Below are 16,869 nucleotides of genomic sequence, written 5' to 3'. Positions count from 1 at the left end.
TGGATTTATTCTAAACCCTCCCAGGAAGAACTTCAATCAGAAATCGCAAATGGTGTGCCTGTGCCGTGTCCTAAGTATCTGTGATCCAAAACCTCCTCCAGGTTCTGCTGTCTTTGGGGAGTTTCCCCTTGGCAATTTCCAAGCAGGAGTTGCCTGATTGGCAGAGGAGAAGAGGACCCATCAACTCAAAGCCTTTATCTCTTTCTTCTTACATCTCTTTCTGTTTTCCACCTTTCCCTTTAGATTTCAAAGGCCATGGTTGGCCTTTGAGGTTCGAAACCAAGCTATATTTGCAGTATTTACAGCAACACATGCAACAGACTACCTCGAGGCTATGACTCATAAGACAAGTCTTCCTCCCTACAGGAAGCCACTGTCCCAGATGCCAAAGAAGCCGTGGTTGACACCATTTCCCAAGGGAACATCTGCTCTCTATCCAAGCCCCATTGCTTTTTGTCCTGGGCCTCGGGCTCCGCCTCCACCCAATTAAGGTCATTCAGGTACAGAAAGACCTGCTTGTTGGGGGCCAGCCAGGTCCTCTTGGTGTTGACCATTTGGCTGCGGAGTCAAAGAGACACTCCAGCACAACACAGGTGGCCAAACTCCTCCTAAGACTTGAAGTTCCTCAGCTCCTCCACCACCCGGGCATGTCATTCCTCCTGGTCCTCCAGGCCGCTGGTCTGGCAGCAGATCTCAGCCAGCATGCTGTCGATCATGCAGGAGGGCTGAGGCACTGACGTCCCCAAGAGCTTCTTCACGGGATGTTTTTCTGGCAAAAGGTAGATCTTGCATTGGCCAGCCAGTAGTTGCTGTCTTTGACCTTGTCCAGGAGGCCTTGGCCTCTGACCACACAGTTCTCCATCTGCTGCCTCTCGAAGGCAAACAGGAAGGGCAGCATCTTGTAGTGTGGGTCCAGGAAGATGGTGACATTTGGAAACATGCCTATTTTAGGCGTCTCCTGGCAGATCTTGGAGAGCTCCTTGGCAATCATCTTCTTGGCCATGAGGATCTCCTTGGAGTCAGATTCCTTGTTGTTGAACGTGATATTTAGCAGCATGTGAAACAGCAGCTTCACCGTGCTGATGGTAGGATACTTCAAGGCAGACAATATCTCAGCCACTTGCTTGCAGAACTGTAGGAATTCCACCAGCCCCTGGATGGTGGACCACTTGGTAGCCTCCAACATCAGGTCGTGGTTGTTGCTGTCTTCAGATACACCAGGGATAACACACTGCTGCTCCTTGAGTGACTGCAGCATGGCCAGTGTGCTTTCTTATCAGGAGATGATTGCTCACCAGCATGCGGTACCCATGTTTTGCTCTTTCTGCTTCTCTGCGAGAGCATGTCAAAGGCCATGGTGCGCTGCTGGTAGTAGTCCACCAGTGGGCAGCACCAAGAGAGCAGACTCTCCAGATTAAGGAGCTGGAAAGCCTGCTGGAGGCCAGCATAGAAGGTTTGCACAGGTGATGCATTTGAACGGCAATGTTGAGCAAGGAGCACGCCTTCATGATGTCCTTGCCATAGTCGGTGGTGGCCCTGCACTCCTTGGTGCTGATGACACATTTGATGAAGAGCACCAGCATGATGGTTTCTGCTGTGTTCTTTTCGAGCATCTCAAAGGTCTTCAGGCACCTGGAACCCACATACAGGCTGTTAAGGGAGCTGACACTGAGGAAGTGGACAGCCAATATCACCAAGTCTTGATTCTGGTTCTCACTCCTCCACTTGTACCCGGAGATGCCACACCACAAGGCATTGGCCAGCTTCTTCAGGATCACCTTACTGACCCTCCATGCTTCTCAAGGATGGCCTTGGTGGAGATGTACTTTCTGCTCAGGAGCTGGTACCTGGGGTCGGCCATCTTCAGCAGCACCTTGGAAGTGGGCTCATCCTCTCTGGATGTCCTTGCCCCTTGCAGATGAGCGCAAGGACAGTGGACATCAGTTCCTACTGCTGGTTGCTCTCATCACTGTGGCCAGCCTTTGTGGCCAGCGGGTCCTGTGCCAGCTGCTAGGATTACTTGGGCTTCGGTTTGGAGGAGGTGGGAGTGAAGGCTTCCCACATCTGCTGGGTGACTGTGAAACTCTTGGAGGTCATCTCCTTCAGGTGGTAGGACAGGTTGGAGGTGTTTCATAATAAGTGACCTGGGTCAGGCAGATGCAGCAGTAGATTTTATTCCATGGCAAGACTCATGACTTGGTGTTGGTGTTCAAGCTGCAACACTTCCACATCTTGCCGTGGGTGTAGGGGTGGGCCTGTAACTTCAGGTCTATCTGGGAGTTCCAGGTCTTTATTCTCCATTGCTTCTCCATGACACCCTGCCTGCTGAACTTCCACTCACTTGTGGGGACCCAGCTCTAGGAAGGCACCACCCGTCCTTAGGCAGCTGCATAGCAGCTGTGCCACAATCACCAGGGCACCAGCTATGTAGACCTGCAGGGCCATCCCAGGCAGACAGCAAAAGCCATCTTTGTTATTCTGGATATTTCAATCTACGAACATTGTATGTCTCTCCATGTATTTATTTAATAAATACCTTATTTTTTTAATTGACAGATAAAATTATATGTATCATGCACAACATAATGTTTTGAAGTACATATACATTGTGGAATGAGTAGATCTAGCCAATCAGCATATTTATTACCTCACATAGTTAAGATTTTTGTAGTCAAAACCTAATTTTTCAAATGGCTCTGTGTTCTTTTTTTATAGTGTTCTTATTGAAAAGATTTTCAAGTGCCTGGAATTCTCAAAACACTGAATATATTACCTTAATAGAGAAAATTGGCACGGAACTTGTCATATCATGAAATTAAAACTGAGTCTTTCCTTGGGTGCCATGTGTTCTTGTCTTGACTCATCACTTTCATAATTTTTGGTGCCATTGCCATTCACTGAATCCTGTTATCCAAGGATTTGGGAATGAAGTAGAAGCTTGCTATTGCTCAGTTGTGCGCACTGTGGTTATATTTTCCAAAGTGTTGACAAAAACTTTTCTTAAGAATGATAAAATCAAAACTAAAAAAGAATCTCCTGTTCTCTGGGTTTAGACTATAAATACCTGAGATAATAGCTCTTTGTGGGGAAAGCAGTCATTTTAATATACATAAACAGTCAAAAGCTAAAAGAGAGGGTAAAACACATTTAGTTCAATTCATGTATTACAAAGAAGAAAAAAAAAGACCCAAAGATGTTATTTGAGGTCAGTCGGTACAGTGGCTGTTATTGAATTATTCGGTTCCATACAAAAACATTTCCCATCAATACTCTCTAGTATGAGTGCACTTGTTCACTATCATCTTAGTCTTAACAATAGAAGTATTTTCTACTTTTTTTATTGCTTTTCCTTTAAAAAAAAAAAAAAAAGCAGACAGAGCCCTGACCTTTTGAGAATCTATTAAATGTATTAATAGTTTTTATGTTTTTTTATTTGGTTGCTTTATTTTAGCTAAGGCTCATCTTACTTCATTTTATCCACAAGTAAGGCAACTGTGACTAGACTGACCCTGTTGGGTGGGCTGAACTTCTACTCCATACTCAGAGTGAAATAAAATCACAGCACTTTATTGTAAGCCAGTAAAACGCAAACCTACTCCAAAATGCATTGTCAGTTAATTTAGTTTTCTTAAACACATCTTTAAATGTATCTCCTCTCTAGCTCCCAGCTTTTCTCTCATAATTCAGTCTTCAGATTTTTCTTCTTTTTTTATCCACATCTGGCATCTCTGTGTTAGTTACTAAGCTATTGTCTGTCAGCTTCAAACCTTCTCTTCTAGCTCTGTGATGCTGGAACTAGGATTCTGCAAACATGTTTCTCCTTTACCATCTGTTTTCCTGTTAGGTTCTGCTGGTAGAAGAAACTAAAGGGAGACAAGAAAGCAGGAAGAGGAAGAAGGAATTCGCAATTTTCTATTTGCTTTCTATTATTCTCTGGTCACCACAGAAATGCATCCTCACCCTAGAAGCACAGTTGATTGCAGAAGCAAATGATTCCAGATTCAAGCTTTTTTCCACCCATTAGAACTAGCTTTATAATGATACCCCTCACAAGCCAAGAGATACCAGCACAAGCCAAGAGGTTCTAACAGTGCCCGTCCTCCAAGCCCATAAGCTTTTGAGAACCCCAATATTTCCTCTTGGTTCTACCACTACTATGGGATGTAAGCTGCTTCCTGCAGTTACTCTCTGTGTTATCTGAATTCCCTCCAATACCCTTTTAACCAATTCTGCCCCCCACCCACCACCTTTTTATTTTGAGACGTAGTTTCACTCTGTCACCCAGGCTGAAGTGCAGTGGCATGATCTTGGCTCACTGCAACCTCCACCTTCTGGGTTCAAGCAATTCTCCTGACTCAGCCTCCCAAGTAGCTGGGATTACAGGCGTCCGCCATCACGCTAGGCTTTTTTTTTTTTTTTTTTTTTTTTTTTTTTTTTTTAGTAGAGATGGGGCTTCACCATGTTGGCCAGGCTAGTTTCAAACTCCTGACCTCAAGTGATCTGCCCGCCTCATCATTCCAAAGTGCTAGGACTACAGGCATAGCCACCACACCTGGCTCAATTCCCTATGTTAAACTTCCTTGTTAAAATAATTGTTATGGTTTCTCCTTTCGTTATTGGATCCTGAGTAACACATACTCTACATCCATTCTATTGATTCAGGTCTTTTCCTCACCTCTCTCTTGCGTTCCGAACCCCACTTAGTAAAATGTTAAAGGAAGCATTCACCCATAATTCTTTTTTCTCCTACACTCTGGTTTGCTTGTACACCCATAAGTCTTCAAGCATGTCCTTGTGAGCTTCAATTCACCCTGTTCCATCCCTTTTGTCTTTCCGTGTTAAATGATGAACAGAAAAATCCTGCTCAAAGAGAGTAAGTTCAAGATAGTCTTGGTTCTAAAAAGAGAAGCTGAAAACCTGCTATCTTTTGATTGGCTGTCAAGACTCTTCATCAAAGCAGATGTCCCAGACCAATTTCAACAATTCTTCATCTTAAATTCAAGACTTTAAAAAACCTTGACAGACTTGCAGAAGCCTTTCATCTGAGGAACTCAGAAAATCACAGATTGAACATCCCCCATAAAGAAGAAAGGAAAATAAGCCCAAAATGTAGCCCAGACTATGACATTCTTTGAGGACAATTCTGTATGAATTAAAGCTGCAGCCTGTGGACAATTGCTTGAACCCAGGAGTTTGAGACCAGCCTGGGCAACATAGTGGGACCCCATCTCTACAAAAAAATTAAAAATTTAAAAATTAGTTGGGTGTGGTGGTGCACATCTGTAGTACCAGCTACTCAGGAGGCTGAAACAGGAGGATTGCTTAAGACTGAGAGGTCAAGGCTGTAGTGAGCTATGATCTCACCACTATACTCCAGCCTGGGTAACAGAGTGATGTTTCTTTAGTTCCAGAAGTTGTTAACTTTCTGCAAAAACTCCTTTATGAGAAATGATATTCGTGTGGAAAGAATATTCTCTTTATACACTGATGTGTTATTAATTTCACTTCTCTAGGATCAAGCCAGATCATCAGAAAGATTTATATTTAGAATATCCTCTATATCCCCGGCTACTCTTACTGATATAAGCTCTGATATAATGCTTTAGCTTTTGAACAATCACCTGATCAGAAAATTTGATTAACATCCTCTTATATAAAACAATTTGACTAGGCTGGGCGCGGTGGCTCACGCCTGTAATCCCAGCACTTTGGGAGGCCAAGGCAGGTGGATCACTTGAGGTCAGGAGTTCAAGACCAGGCCTGGCATGGCGGCTCATGCCTGTAATCCTAGCACTTTGAGAGGCCAAGGTGGGTAGATTACCTGAGGTCAGGAGTTCCAGACCAGCCTGGCCAACATGGTGAAACTCCGTCTCTACTCGAAATGCAAAAATTAGCTGAGCATGGTAGCAGGCACCTGTAATCCCAGCAACTTGGGAGACTGAGGCAGGAGAATTGCTTGAACTCTTGAACCTGGGAGGTTGCAGTGAGTCAAAATCGCACCACTGTACTCCAGCCTAGGTGAGAGAGCAAGACTTCCCTCTCAAAAAAAAAAAAAAAATGAATGTTCAGAGAAAGACTTACCAATCCTGAATGCTGACTTCCCAAAACATCACTAAGACAACTTATCAAAAGACAAAGCTGAGTGTCAGGTCTCTGAGCCCAAGCGAAGCCATCGCATCCCCTGTGACTTGCACGTATATAGCCAGATGGCCTAAAGTAACTGAAGAATCACAAAAGAAGTGAAAATGCTGTGTCCCGCCTTAACTGATGACATTCACCACAGAAGAAGTGAAAATGGCCGGTCCTTGCTTTAAGTGATGACATTACCTTGTGAAAGTCCTTTTCCTGGCTCATCCTGGCTCAAAAATCTCCCCTACTGAGCACCTTGTGACCCCTATTCCTGCCCGCCAGAGAACAACCTGTAATTTTCCTTTACCTACTCAAATCCTATAAAACGGCCCCACCCTTATCTCCCTTCACTGACTCTCCTTTCGGACTCAGCCCGCCTGCCTCCAGGTTGTAACAGGACTAGCAGCAGACAAAACTCCTCAGACATCGAGTTAAAGAAGGAAGGGGTTTATTCGGCCGGGAGCACCAGCAAGATTTCTGTCTCAAGAGCTGAACTCCCCAGGTGAGCAATTCCTGTCCCTTTTAAGGTCTCACAACTCTAAGGGGGCACATGTGATAGGGTCGTGACTGATTGAGCCAGCAGGGGGTACGTGACTGGGGGCTGCATGCACCAGTAATTAGATCAGAACAAAACAAGATAGGAATTTTCACAGTGTATTTCTATACAATGTCTGTAATCTATAGATAACAGAACCAATTAGGTCAGAGGTCGATGCTTAACTACCAGGCCCAGGGTGCGGCACTGGGCTGTCTGCCTGTGGATTTCATTTCTGCCTTTTATTTTTTACTTCTTCTTTCTTTGGAGGCCGAAACTGGGCATAAGACAATATGAGGGGTAGTCTCCTCCCTTATTCTCCCCTTTTGAGACTCTCACTCATTTTATTAGTGGGAGTTCTCACTTTTATTTTTACTGTCCATGTCTTCTTGCAAGACAGATAGATAGTGATTTATATAGTACATTTGTGCTGAGGCATTTTGGTGAACTAAGGTAGCAATGAAGCTTTTTATCATTTGAAGAAGTACAAGTAGCAAACAAGGGAGCAGTAGGCAGGTTCCTATTATTATTATAACTTCTATTATAAGAGTTTTAAATCCTCCTAGTGCTGGGAACCATTTTCCAAACATGGCCCCAGGATCAAATCCATGCCACACTTGCATGGGCACATGTGCCAGTTTTGTCATATCTCTAACTATGTCTTCAATGACTTGCCCTTGATTATCTATGTGTAGGCAGCAATTAGCAAGGTTAAATTTCCTGCAGATCTCTCCTTCAGCTGCTAGGAAGTAGTCAAGAACTAATCTATTTTGATAGATAGCATTTCTCATCAGAGTTTCTTGCCTGGCAAGAATAGTCAAGGCTCTGCCAGTTTTATTAGTGATTATTTCTAAGACAGCTTGTAACCGTATGATTCAGTTGATCATGTAAATGGGGGTCTGGTATCCCCATGAGCCATCTTGTGCCCAAGTAGCAGGCCTATAATATTGTATGATTCTCTCAGGGGGCCATTTATCATTTTTTCAATTTCTTATAGCTATGCTTCTCTTTTTGCGGGAAGCATAGACAGGAAAGCCCAGGAGTTCGCCTGTTTTTATGGGTAGTAGGAAGAAAGGTGGTTTAATAGTACCAATAACACAACTACCTGCCCACTGGTCAGGTAATTTGGCACAAGCTCTATGCCCACATATCCAGTATAATCCAGTGGGGACTGTCCAGCGCCGGTGGGACTCCGGGAGGGTTCACACAGTTTGCAACTTTGGGAATTTGCTAAATGGATTTCTCTGTGTGATTTGAACTCCACCAAGTTACTGTTTCTGTGGTACCATTATACAATTTCTGTCTCAGACAACTAAGTCATCCTATGGGGTGAGTGAATTCTTTTCCTTTTTTAACTACGCAATATTTTCCAGTAATTGAGGCTTTTAGGACCCAAAAATTATCAGGGTGATTCTTTTGAGCTGGGAATTCATGAGGAACTGGGTCTGTAGGACTAATTCTCGGGCTTCCGATGGCCATTGATCTCTTATTACAGTTCCTCCACATACATATAACATGAAGTGACATTGAGAGCCTGTGCTACATGCTCAGCTAATTGCAAAAACAAATTTCTCATTTTTCCTAGAATTTCTGGTACTGGCACATTTAGTTTATCATAGAATGTTTGAAATACTGGCTCAGGACAGCGTTTATAAACTTTTTTTCAAACCACGATATTTACTTGAAGATCCAGTCTAGCTCCATCAATTTTTAGGGTTACACGTTCCCCTTTTGTTTCCAGTGAGGATCAAGGGGATTGGTTATTACTAGCTCTAAGGGGTTACATTGTCCCTTAGTACAGAAAGGGCCATTTTTTCCTTTCTAAAGGTGGACTGGATCCTTTTCATCATTTTTTTTTCTTTTATCCAAGTGGCCTAAATGACACAAGACCAGTATTTACATTGATTTCCACATAGTCCTAATTTATGACCGATGTATTTATTTTCTGCCATATAGCCTCTTTTCTAATTAAGAGAACCACACCTTATTCCTAACTTATTACTATTAATGACAGCACAGACGTCAAATTTTAAGGTGACTTGTTTGGGTACCCTTTTTTTTATTTTTATTTTTGGCTAACACTTTACTCATATCATTTATGAGCTCCCACCAGTCCTTAGTTCTTAATCTTATTTTAAGAACTGTGGTCATGGGAGGCTCAGATGGGTCATAGCACACATCAGGTTGGTCTTTTCCTGGGCTACATACCTTGTATAGAATAATATTATACAAACAAGTTCTTTTAAGAGTTCCAGTACACTTATAATAACCGTAAAATAATAGGACCATAGGAACCTTTTGTCCTACCTCAGTGACTTGCTGTATACACTGGGAACAGCCCTCAGTCTGAGGAAGGTCAGTTGAGGTCCTTACTGTACAAGTCCAAATTTTAAGGAAAATGAGTCCTGTGATGAGTTTCCTCACGCTTCAGCCGTGCGTGGACCAGTCAGCTTCCGGGTGTGACTGGAGCAGGGCTTGTCATCTTTTTCAGAGTCACTTTGCAGGAGTTGGCGAAGCTGCTCCCGTCCATGTACTGCTTACAGTCTACTAATGTTTAAGGATGGTCTCGGAGGTTGGCCTGCTAGAATAAACTGAGTCCAACACCTCTACACAGTTATATTCAACTGGGCTCTCTGATACCGGAAACAAGGTGGTGGGGTTTAGGGTGTTGCAAACTTCAACGGTTATGTGGGGAGTTTCACATAGCAAGCTTTGGTACTTGGTTAATCTAGCATTTTTTAACCAATGATGTCCTTTGGTATTTATTAAAGTTACCACAGCATGGGGGGCCTTTATATTCAGGTTTTGCCTAAGGGTTAGTTTATCTGCTTCTTGTGCTAATAGGGCCATTGCTACCAGGGCCCTTAGACCTGGGGGCCAGCCTTTGGAAACTCTGTCTAGCTGTTTTGAGAGACAGGCCACTGGCCTTGGCCAGACCCCAGTCTGGGTTAAAACTCCAATTGCCATTTTTTCTCTTTCTGACACATAGAGTGTAAAGAGTTTTGTCGGGTCAGGTAGCCTTAGGGCTGGGGCCGACATGAGTTTTTCTTTTAACTCATGAAAAGTTCGTTGCTGTTGGTTGTAATAGATGTAGTTTATCTAATCTACATTTTTATTAACTGTCACCTACCAAAATATTGACTCAAATCCTGCAGCTATTTGATTTCAAGCTTTAAATTGATCTGATATTCCTCGTGGGACTCCAATTGCATCTAAATAGACATGAGAGTCGAAAGACCCATAAGGGGCTTCTCTCGCTTTATGATGTCTTATTATTATTATTATTATTTTTCCTTCTGGTTGATGAAATGCCAGGGTGAAAGGGATAGCCAATTGGACTAAAGTACAAGTGCCACTCCAGTTATTCAGCAGAGTGCCTAGTAAAGGTCCACCACAATACCACCACACATCTGCTCAGGGATGAACAAGGGCTGACTGATTGATAAATTCTTGAAAATTCTTAAGCTCACTGCATCCTTTCAAGTCTCCAAGGAATGCTGAGTTTCCTCTCTGTTGTGAGAGACACGAAGTGAACTTAGTGTTGGGAGACAGAAGCTGGATGGCCCTCGAAGGCTGACCCACAGGGACTTTGGGATGTAGCAGAGAGAGTTTGGCATGACTTATTACTCCAGGCTGTAGAATCCTGGAAAGGAGCTATCATGCAGCCTACGCCTGGTCGACTGGGGGACCACCGTAGTGGAAGGGGGACAATCTGGGCCTCTGGCCTGCCATGTGCACAAGCATAACAATTGCTTTTGCTTAATGTGCAGATGGAATATTTGATCCATTTTAACCAGGCATTTGCATCTTGGTATCCTGTCTTAATTGCTAAAGTTTGTTTTAAGTCTTTAACTTCTATGATCCTCTAGTAAAATGAACGTATGGTTTTAGGGAAATTAATTACAAAAACCAGTTGGGGCAGTCCATCCTTACTCTTTAGCGGTCCACAGAACGTTGGACCAACTATGGCATGAAAGCCGTACATCAGGGCACACTCCTTGTTGGCACTGGGGTCTTTATCGAAATCTCCCAGGATTAAATGGTACTAGTTTACTAATGCCTAGTCTGAGGAGAGTTAGGAGGGACAGAAGTACTTTTCTGAAGTAGAAAGCTGTCTTTGACTTGGCAAGTCCTCACAGGGTGTAACAAAGTAAGCATTAAATGCAATAATTTGAGGTGAAATTGACTTGGTTATATTAATAACTAGATGGTCAGCAATAGAATGAGGAAAGAAGAAAGAGTAATAGAATAGATTAAAAGAGTTAAATTTTTCTTAGCTTTAGTTTGGTAGGGTTTTCCCCTGGGACTATGGCCCACGACTCTGGAGGGGGTGGCACTCTCTTGACTCGGGTGTGATGAGTCCAGCCTGTTTTTTGTTTGTTTGTTTGTTTGTTTGTTTTTTTTTTTTTTTTTTGTTTTGTCTTTTTTTTTTTTTTTTTTTTTGCTGTACAAACAGCAGTCTTGGGTAGGGTCCTTCCCAGGCTGGCTTGAGTTTTTCTTCTTTCCACCTTTCGATGAGAATGTGATCTTCAGGCTGGTGTTGGTTTACCGGAAATTCTAAGAGTGGCACATGTGCTAAAAGACTTTTAGTTTGTTTTTTGTTTTTTGTTTTTTTCTTTTGCGAGAAAGGAAAGTGGAAGATAAACCAAGTACATAATTTTTAAGAAATTGACCTTTTGTTTTAAATGTGGGGACGTTGGCAGTGGACTTTATAGTCCTTAGTGTCTTTTTATTGAGAAATTTCCTTTAGCACCTATTTTTACTAGTTTTTAAACCAAAGAAAGTCAAATACCATTTTACATTTAACAATGCTTCTTGTATGATTTTTATACCAGATAAGCTAAATTTTATCTTCACAGTAGTGTGTTATTAATGTTAAACCTAATTTTAATAAAACCTTGCGGACATATTTATTTAATTTTCAATGTTTGACCATAAGGTAAGATTTTATAGACTCTTTTTAATCTTTTATAATTTTTGCTAAAGAGCAGGTTGGTGCTTTAAGAAAAACCTGTTATGCTTTTACTTTAATGTCCAGTTCACAGAAAAACTGGATGATACTCCTTTAACTTTAGCTAATATGTTTACACACAGAATGTTCTTTACAATTAACGTTTTAAACCTTGCTTAAATCTTCAAAACAGCAATTTTTAACTTTTCAATGTAGGTAAAAATGTACATTCTTATGCCTCCTTATAATCCTTTTACCAAAGGTATATTTTGCTTTTCTTATACACCTTGTGCATAAACTGTTTTTTTTGTTTTGTTTTGTTTTGTTTTGTTTCAATAGTTTTACATTCAGGAGACCTAGTTACTTTTAAATTATAAAATATTTTTTGCATAAATTGTTTTTTTAACACACTTTTTTTATAACCTTTTTTTTTATTAACTACTTGTATATCTCTCTTTCTTTCTTCCTCTCTTTGACTTTGTCTCTCTCTGACTTTCCTTTTGCCTCTGTCTCTTCCTCTCTCTGCCTCTGTCTTTCTCTCTCTGCTTGACTCCCTCTTTGTCTTTCTCTTCCTCTCCGTCTCTTCCTCTCTCTCTCTTTGCCTCTTTTCCTCTCTGTCTCTTTCCTTTCTCTCTCTCTGCTGGTCTTTCCTTGCCTCTGCCAGCTGCTTATGCTACTGTTCTCTCAACCGCCGTGTGTTGGGGGCGGGGGATCTAAAACAAACTGGTCTGGGTTCCCTGGCTTACAGGTTACCTTGTGCCATATCTTTGAAACAAGGGACCTGTCCAGGCTTCATTCTAATGGCCAACCTACCTCTAATGCTGGCCAGTCTATCTTACACAAAGTTTTAAGTTTTCCTGGTGTCACAGTACGCCATCGTCTCCCTTAAATCCTTTTTTTGAAAATTTTCAACATAGTTCCTAGTAGGGTGGGCTTACTTTGTGCCTCAGCAATGTTTCCTCTAGACAAAACACCACGCTCACACCACATGCACACCACAAAACAAAGAACGGGTAAAAAGGGCACACGCACACTTTTGTAGTTTACACCAAACAAAAATCAAAACCAAAATCAGAGTATCCAGAAATCCAAGCCAGGTCAAAACCAAAACCAAAGTATCAAGCAATCCAAGTCAAGTCAAAAACAAAAACCAAAGTGCCAGTACAGGCACACTCTGGGTGATCAGGCCACGCTTCCACTCAAATGGAGTGGACAAGTTCCCAAGACTGGTCCTGTCAAGCAGTTCAAACCAAATCAAAACCAAAACCAAAGTGCCGGTAAAGGCACACCATGGGTGATCAGGCCAGGCTTCCACTCAAACAGACTGGGCAAGTTTCAAAGACTAGTCTTACCAAGTTTTAGATGTCCAGACTCCAAGTGCCTGTTCCTTCCCGGTGTTCAGCCACCATGCTGATCCTCCACGGAGGCCTGCCACGCACTGCTCTGATGAAGCATCCCACTGGGGGAAATGCCTACCTGGGAACGCTCTCAGGATCCGCGTCGCTCGGGCTGGTCGGAGTCCCCAGCAGGGGTGTTCCACAGGGCAGGCTTAAGCTGCCTAAGGAGTTGCCTCCACCATCCACCATTCACCACGCTTCCCGGTCAGGGAACCAAGAAATGTAGCAGGACGAGCAGCAGACAAAACTCCTCGGACACGGAGTTAAAGAAGGAAGGGGTTTATTCGGCCGGGAGGATCAGCAAGATTTCTGTCTCAAGAGTCGAGCTCCCCGTGTGAGCAATTCCTGTCCTTTTTAAGGGCTCACAGCTCTAAGGGGGTGCATGTGATAGGGTCGTGACTGATTGAGCAAGCAGGGGGTACGTGACTGGGGGCTGCAGGCACCCGTAATTAGATCGGAACAAAACAAGATAGGAATTTTCACAGTGCATTTCTGTACAATGTCTGTAATCTATAGATAACAGAACCAATTAGGTCAGAGGTCAATGCTTAACTACCAGGTCCAGGGTGCGGCGCCGGGCTGTCTGCCTGTGGATTTCACTTCTGCCTTTTAGTTTTTACTTCTTTCTTTGGAGGCAGAAACTGGGCATAAGACAATATGAGGGGTGGTCTCCTCCTTTAAGGTGACTAAAAAGTTTTGTTGCTCACACAAAGCCTGTTTGGTGGTCTCCTCACACGGACGCGCAGGACACTGAGCTTATACTGATCTTGGTAAGGGAGTACTCCCTCCACAGAATCTTAGAGCATCTCAGAAGAGGGAGAACGAAGTTGGGCTATTTATTGGGACTCTGAGTCAGTTTAAGGCAGATCTTATCCAAAGTAGTGCTTAATTAAGACTCTGTAAGGATTATGACTTAGTAGTTTAAGATTTGTGGTCACAGCAAAGTGAAGATGTAAAGACAAGGTTTTCAAAGAGTCTTGGGTTCAAGCAGTCTTGGGGTTTCAACTGTAGTTTTGATACGGCTCCCAAGACTGGAGGAACAAATTGATGCTTTTCATGAAGAGTTGATGGCCTTTTAGGACATTGCTGAAATGAATGATAATATTATTCACAACTTTTATCTTCTTCTGCAAGAGTTTCCTAGAATAGTAAAGCTATGTTAATGAAATCTAGAATAACAAAGGCCTGTAAACATACACAGTAAGCTATGTGAGTGTATACAGTTTCGGTTCTCACTGACAAAAAGAAATTTGAGCTCATTCTCAAAGGAGTGAGGGAATGAGTCACGCCAACATTTGAAAGCAGAGTTCCAAGCCAGGCCCAAGTCCAGCTTTTGCAGGTCCTGTGGCAAGGTTATAGATGAATGCCTACTATATGCCCAAATATTTAATTGTTGGAAATCAAGTTAGCAAACTTTTTTTTTCTTAGAGATGAGGTCTCACTATGTTGACCAGGCTGGTCTCGAACTCCTGGCCTCAAAGAATCCTCCCATCTCAGCCTCCCAAGTGCTGGGATTACAGGCATGAGTCACTGCACCTGACCTAGTAAACTCTTAAATAAAATGTTAGCCAGGTGGGGTGGCATGTGCCTCTAGTCCCCCCTACTCCAGAAGCTAACGCAGGAGGATCCCTTGGGCTCAGAAGTTCAAGGCTACAGTAAGCTATGTTTGTTCCACTGCATTCCAGCCAAGATGACAGAGCGAAACCCTGACTCTAAAACAAAGCAAAGCAAAACAAAATACCCAATCAACACCCTCCAATAAAACAAAATAAACGAGTTAGTTGAAAAATAAATAAATAAAATAAAATGTTTTAGGCGCCTACCTTGATAAATATAACTTTACAGTGACTAAGTAAAAAAATGTAAAGCTATGCTTTTCATGTGCCTGAAAAACATCAAAAACAACTAATATATTCACACATGTGTGTATATCTGAGTATTCTATTGATGTGTGGTTGAATAATAAAATAAGGATACATACACCATATAAATCATTTTATAGTATACTTATTTCATAAAATTTTATTTATTTGCCTTCATTTGAGGAAAATCATGAATTCAATTCTTATAATAAAGATTTTCACATATTTTGTTTTTCTATTGACAACAGTGACCTAAAGATACACTGTCATATATGGTACATGCTGAGCACTTGAAGTGTGTGGCCTGTCCAAATTGACATGTGTTACAAGTATAAAATACGTACCTATTCCAAGACTTAATATTTTTAAAAAAGCAAACTATCTCATTATTAATTTTATATTGAATACATATTTAAATGGCAATGATTTTAATATACTAGTAAATAAAATGTATTATTAAAATTAATTTTACTTTTTTTACTTCTTTCATGTGACCATTAGAACACTTAGAATCACTATGTGGCTCACGTTTGTGACTCATGTTATATTTCTTTTTTTTTTTCAGCTTTATTGAAGTACAATTGACAAATAAAAATTATATCTATTTAACATGTTCAACAGTTGATTTGATATACATATACTTTCTGTAATAAATACCAATATCAAATTAATTAACACATCCATCACCATATATATGTACTCTGTGTGTGTGTGTGTGTGTGTGTGTGAGATAAGAACACTTAAGGCTTGCTCTCTTGGCAAATTTTAAGTAAACAATATGGTTATTATTATCTATAGTTATCATGCTATACAGTAGATCCCCAAAATTTACTCATGTTATAAATGAAAGTTTGTAACCTTTGACCAACATCTCCCATTTTCACCACCCCACAGCAGCTGGTAGTCACTGCTCTACTCTCTTCTTCAATGAGATTGACTTTTTAGATTCCACATATAAATGAGATCATACAATATTTGTGTGAGTCTGGCTTGTTTCGCTTAACATGATGTCCTCCAAGTTCATCCATGTTGTCAAAAATGGCAGAATTTCCTCCTTTTTCAAGCCTGACTAATATTTCACAGTGTATGTGTGTGTGTGTGATTTTCTTTATCCATTTAGGTGTCAATTAACACTTAGATTGTTTCCACATTGATTGTGATATGAACAATGAAATGAACAAGCAGGTGCAGATAGCACTTCGAGATACTGATTTTATTTCCTTTTTGTCTGTTTTTTAGGGATGAGGTCTCACTCTTTCACTCAGGTTGGACTACAGTGGCACAATCACAGCTCGCTGCAGCCTCAAACTCCTGGGCTTAAGTGATCCGGATGCCTCAGCCTTTCAAAGTGCTCGGATTTGAGGAATAAGCCACCATGCCTTGCCTCTATTTTTAATTTTTTCAGAACTCTCTATAGTTTTTTTGCCTAATGGCTATATCAATTTACTTTCCCATCAACAGTATACAAAGGTTTCCTTTTCTCCACACCCTCATCAACACTTGTTGTCTCTCACCTTTTTGATAATAGCTATCCTAAACAGGTGCGAGGCAATATCTCATTGTGGTTTTGATTTGCATTTTCCTGATGATTAGTGATGTTGAGCGCCTTTTCATAAGTTGTCCATTAGTATGTTTTCCTTGGAAAAATGTCTTTTAGGTCCTTTGCCCATCTTTTAATCAGATTATTTGGGTTTTTGTTTTGTTTTTGTTGCTATTGAGTTGTATGAATTTCTTCTGTATGAATATATTTTGGATGTTAGCCAGATTAATGGTTTGCAAATATTTTCTCTCATTCTGTAGATTATCTTTTCATTTGGTTGTTTTCTTTGCTGCGTTTTCTTTGCTTTTCAGTTTGATGTAGCCCCATGTGTTTTTGTTGTTGTTGTTGGGGTTTTTTTTTTTTGAGACATAGTTTCACTCTTGTTGCCCAGGCTGGAGTGCAATGGCGTGGTCTTTGCTCACTGCAACCTCTACCTCCAGGGTTCAAGCAATTTC

General features: G+C 41.5%; 1 protein-coding gene across 1 annotated transcript in view; it reads left to right on the top strand.

Annotated features, from left to right (window-relative positions):
• The first annotated feature begins 1,299 nt into the window (after positions 1-1,299).
• LOC105532406 overlaps positions 1,300-16,869 on the top strand; it is a 63,314-nt gene continuing 47,744 nt past the window's right edge. Inside the window, exons 1-2 of the mRNA XM_011970581.1 lie at positions 1,300-1,453; positions 1,919-2,041. Of these exons, the coding sequence (XP_011825971.1) occupies positions 1,300-1,453; positions 1,919-2,041 (277 nt within the window). The remainder of the gene's footprint in view (positions 1,454-1,918; positions 2,042-16,869) is intronic.

This window comes from Mandrillus leucophaeus, unplaced genomic scaffold (assembly GCF_000951045.1).
Source record: "Mandrillus leucophaeus isolate KB7577 unplaced genomic scaffold, Mleu.le_1.0 Scaffold956, whole genome shotgun sequence".
Classification (NCBI taxonomy): domain Eukaryota; kingdom Metazoa; phylum Chordata; class Mammalia; order Primates; family Cercopithecidae; genus Mandrillus; species Mandrillus leucophaeus.
Note: the sequence above shows the minus strand (reverse complement) of the source record. Positions and strands in the feature narration are given on the sequence as shown.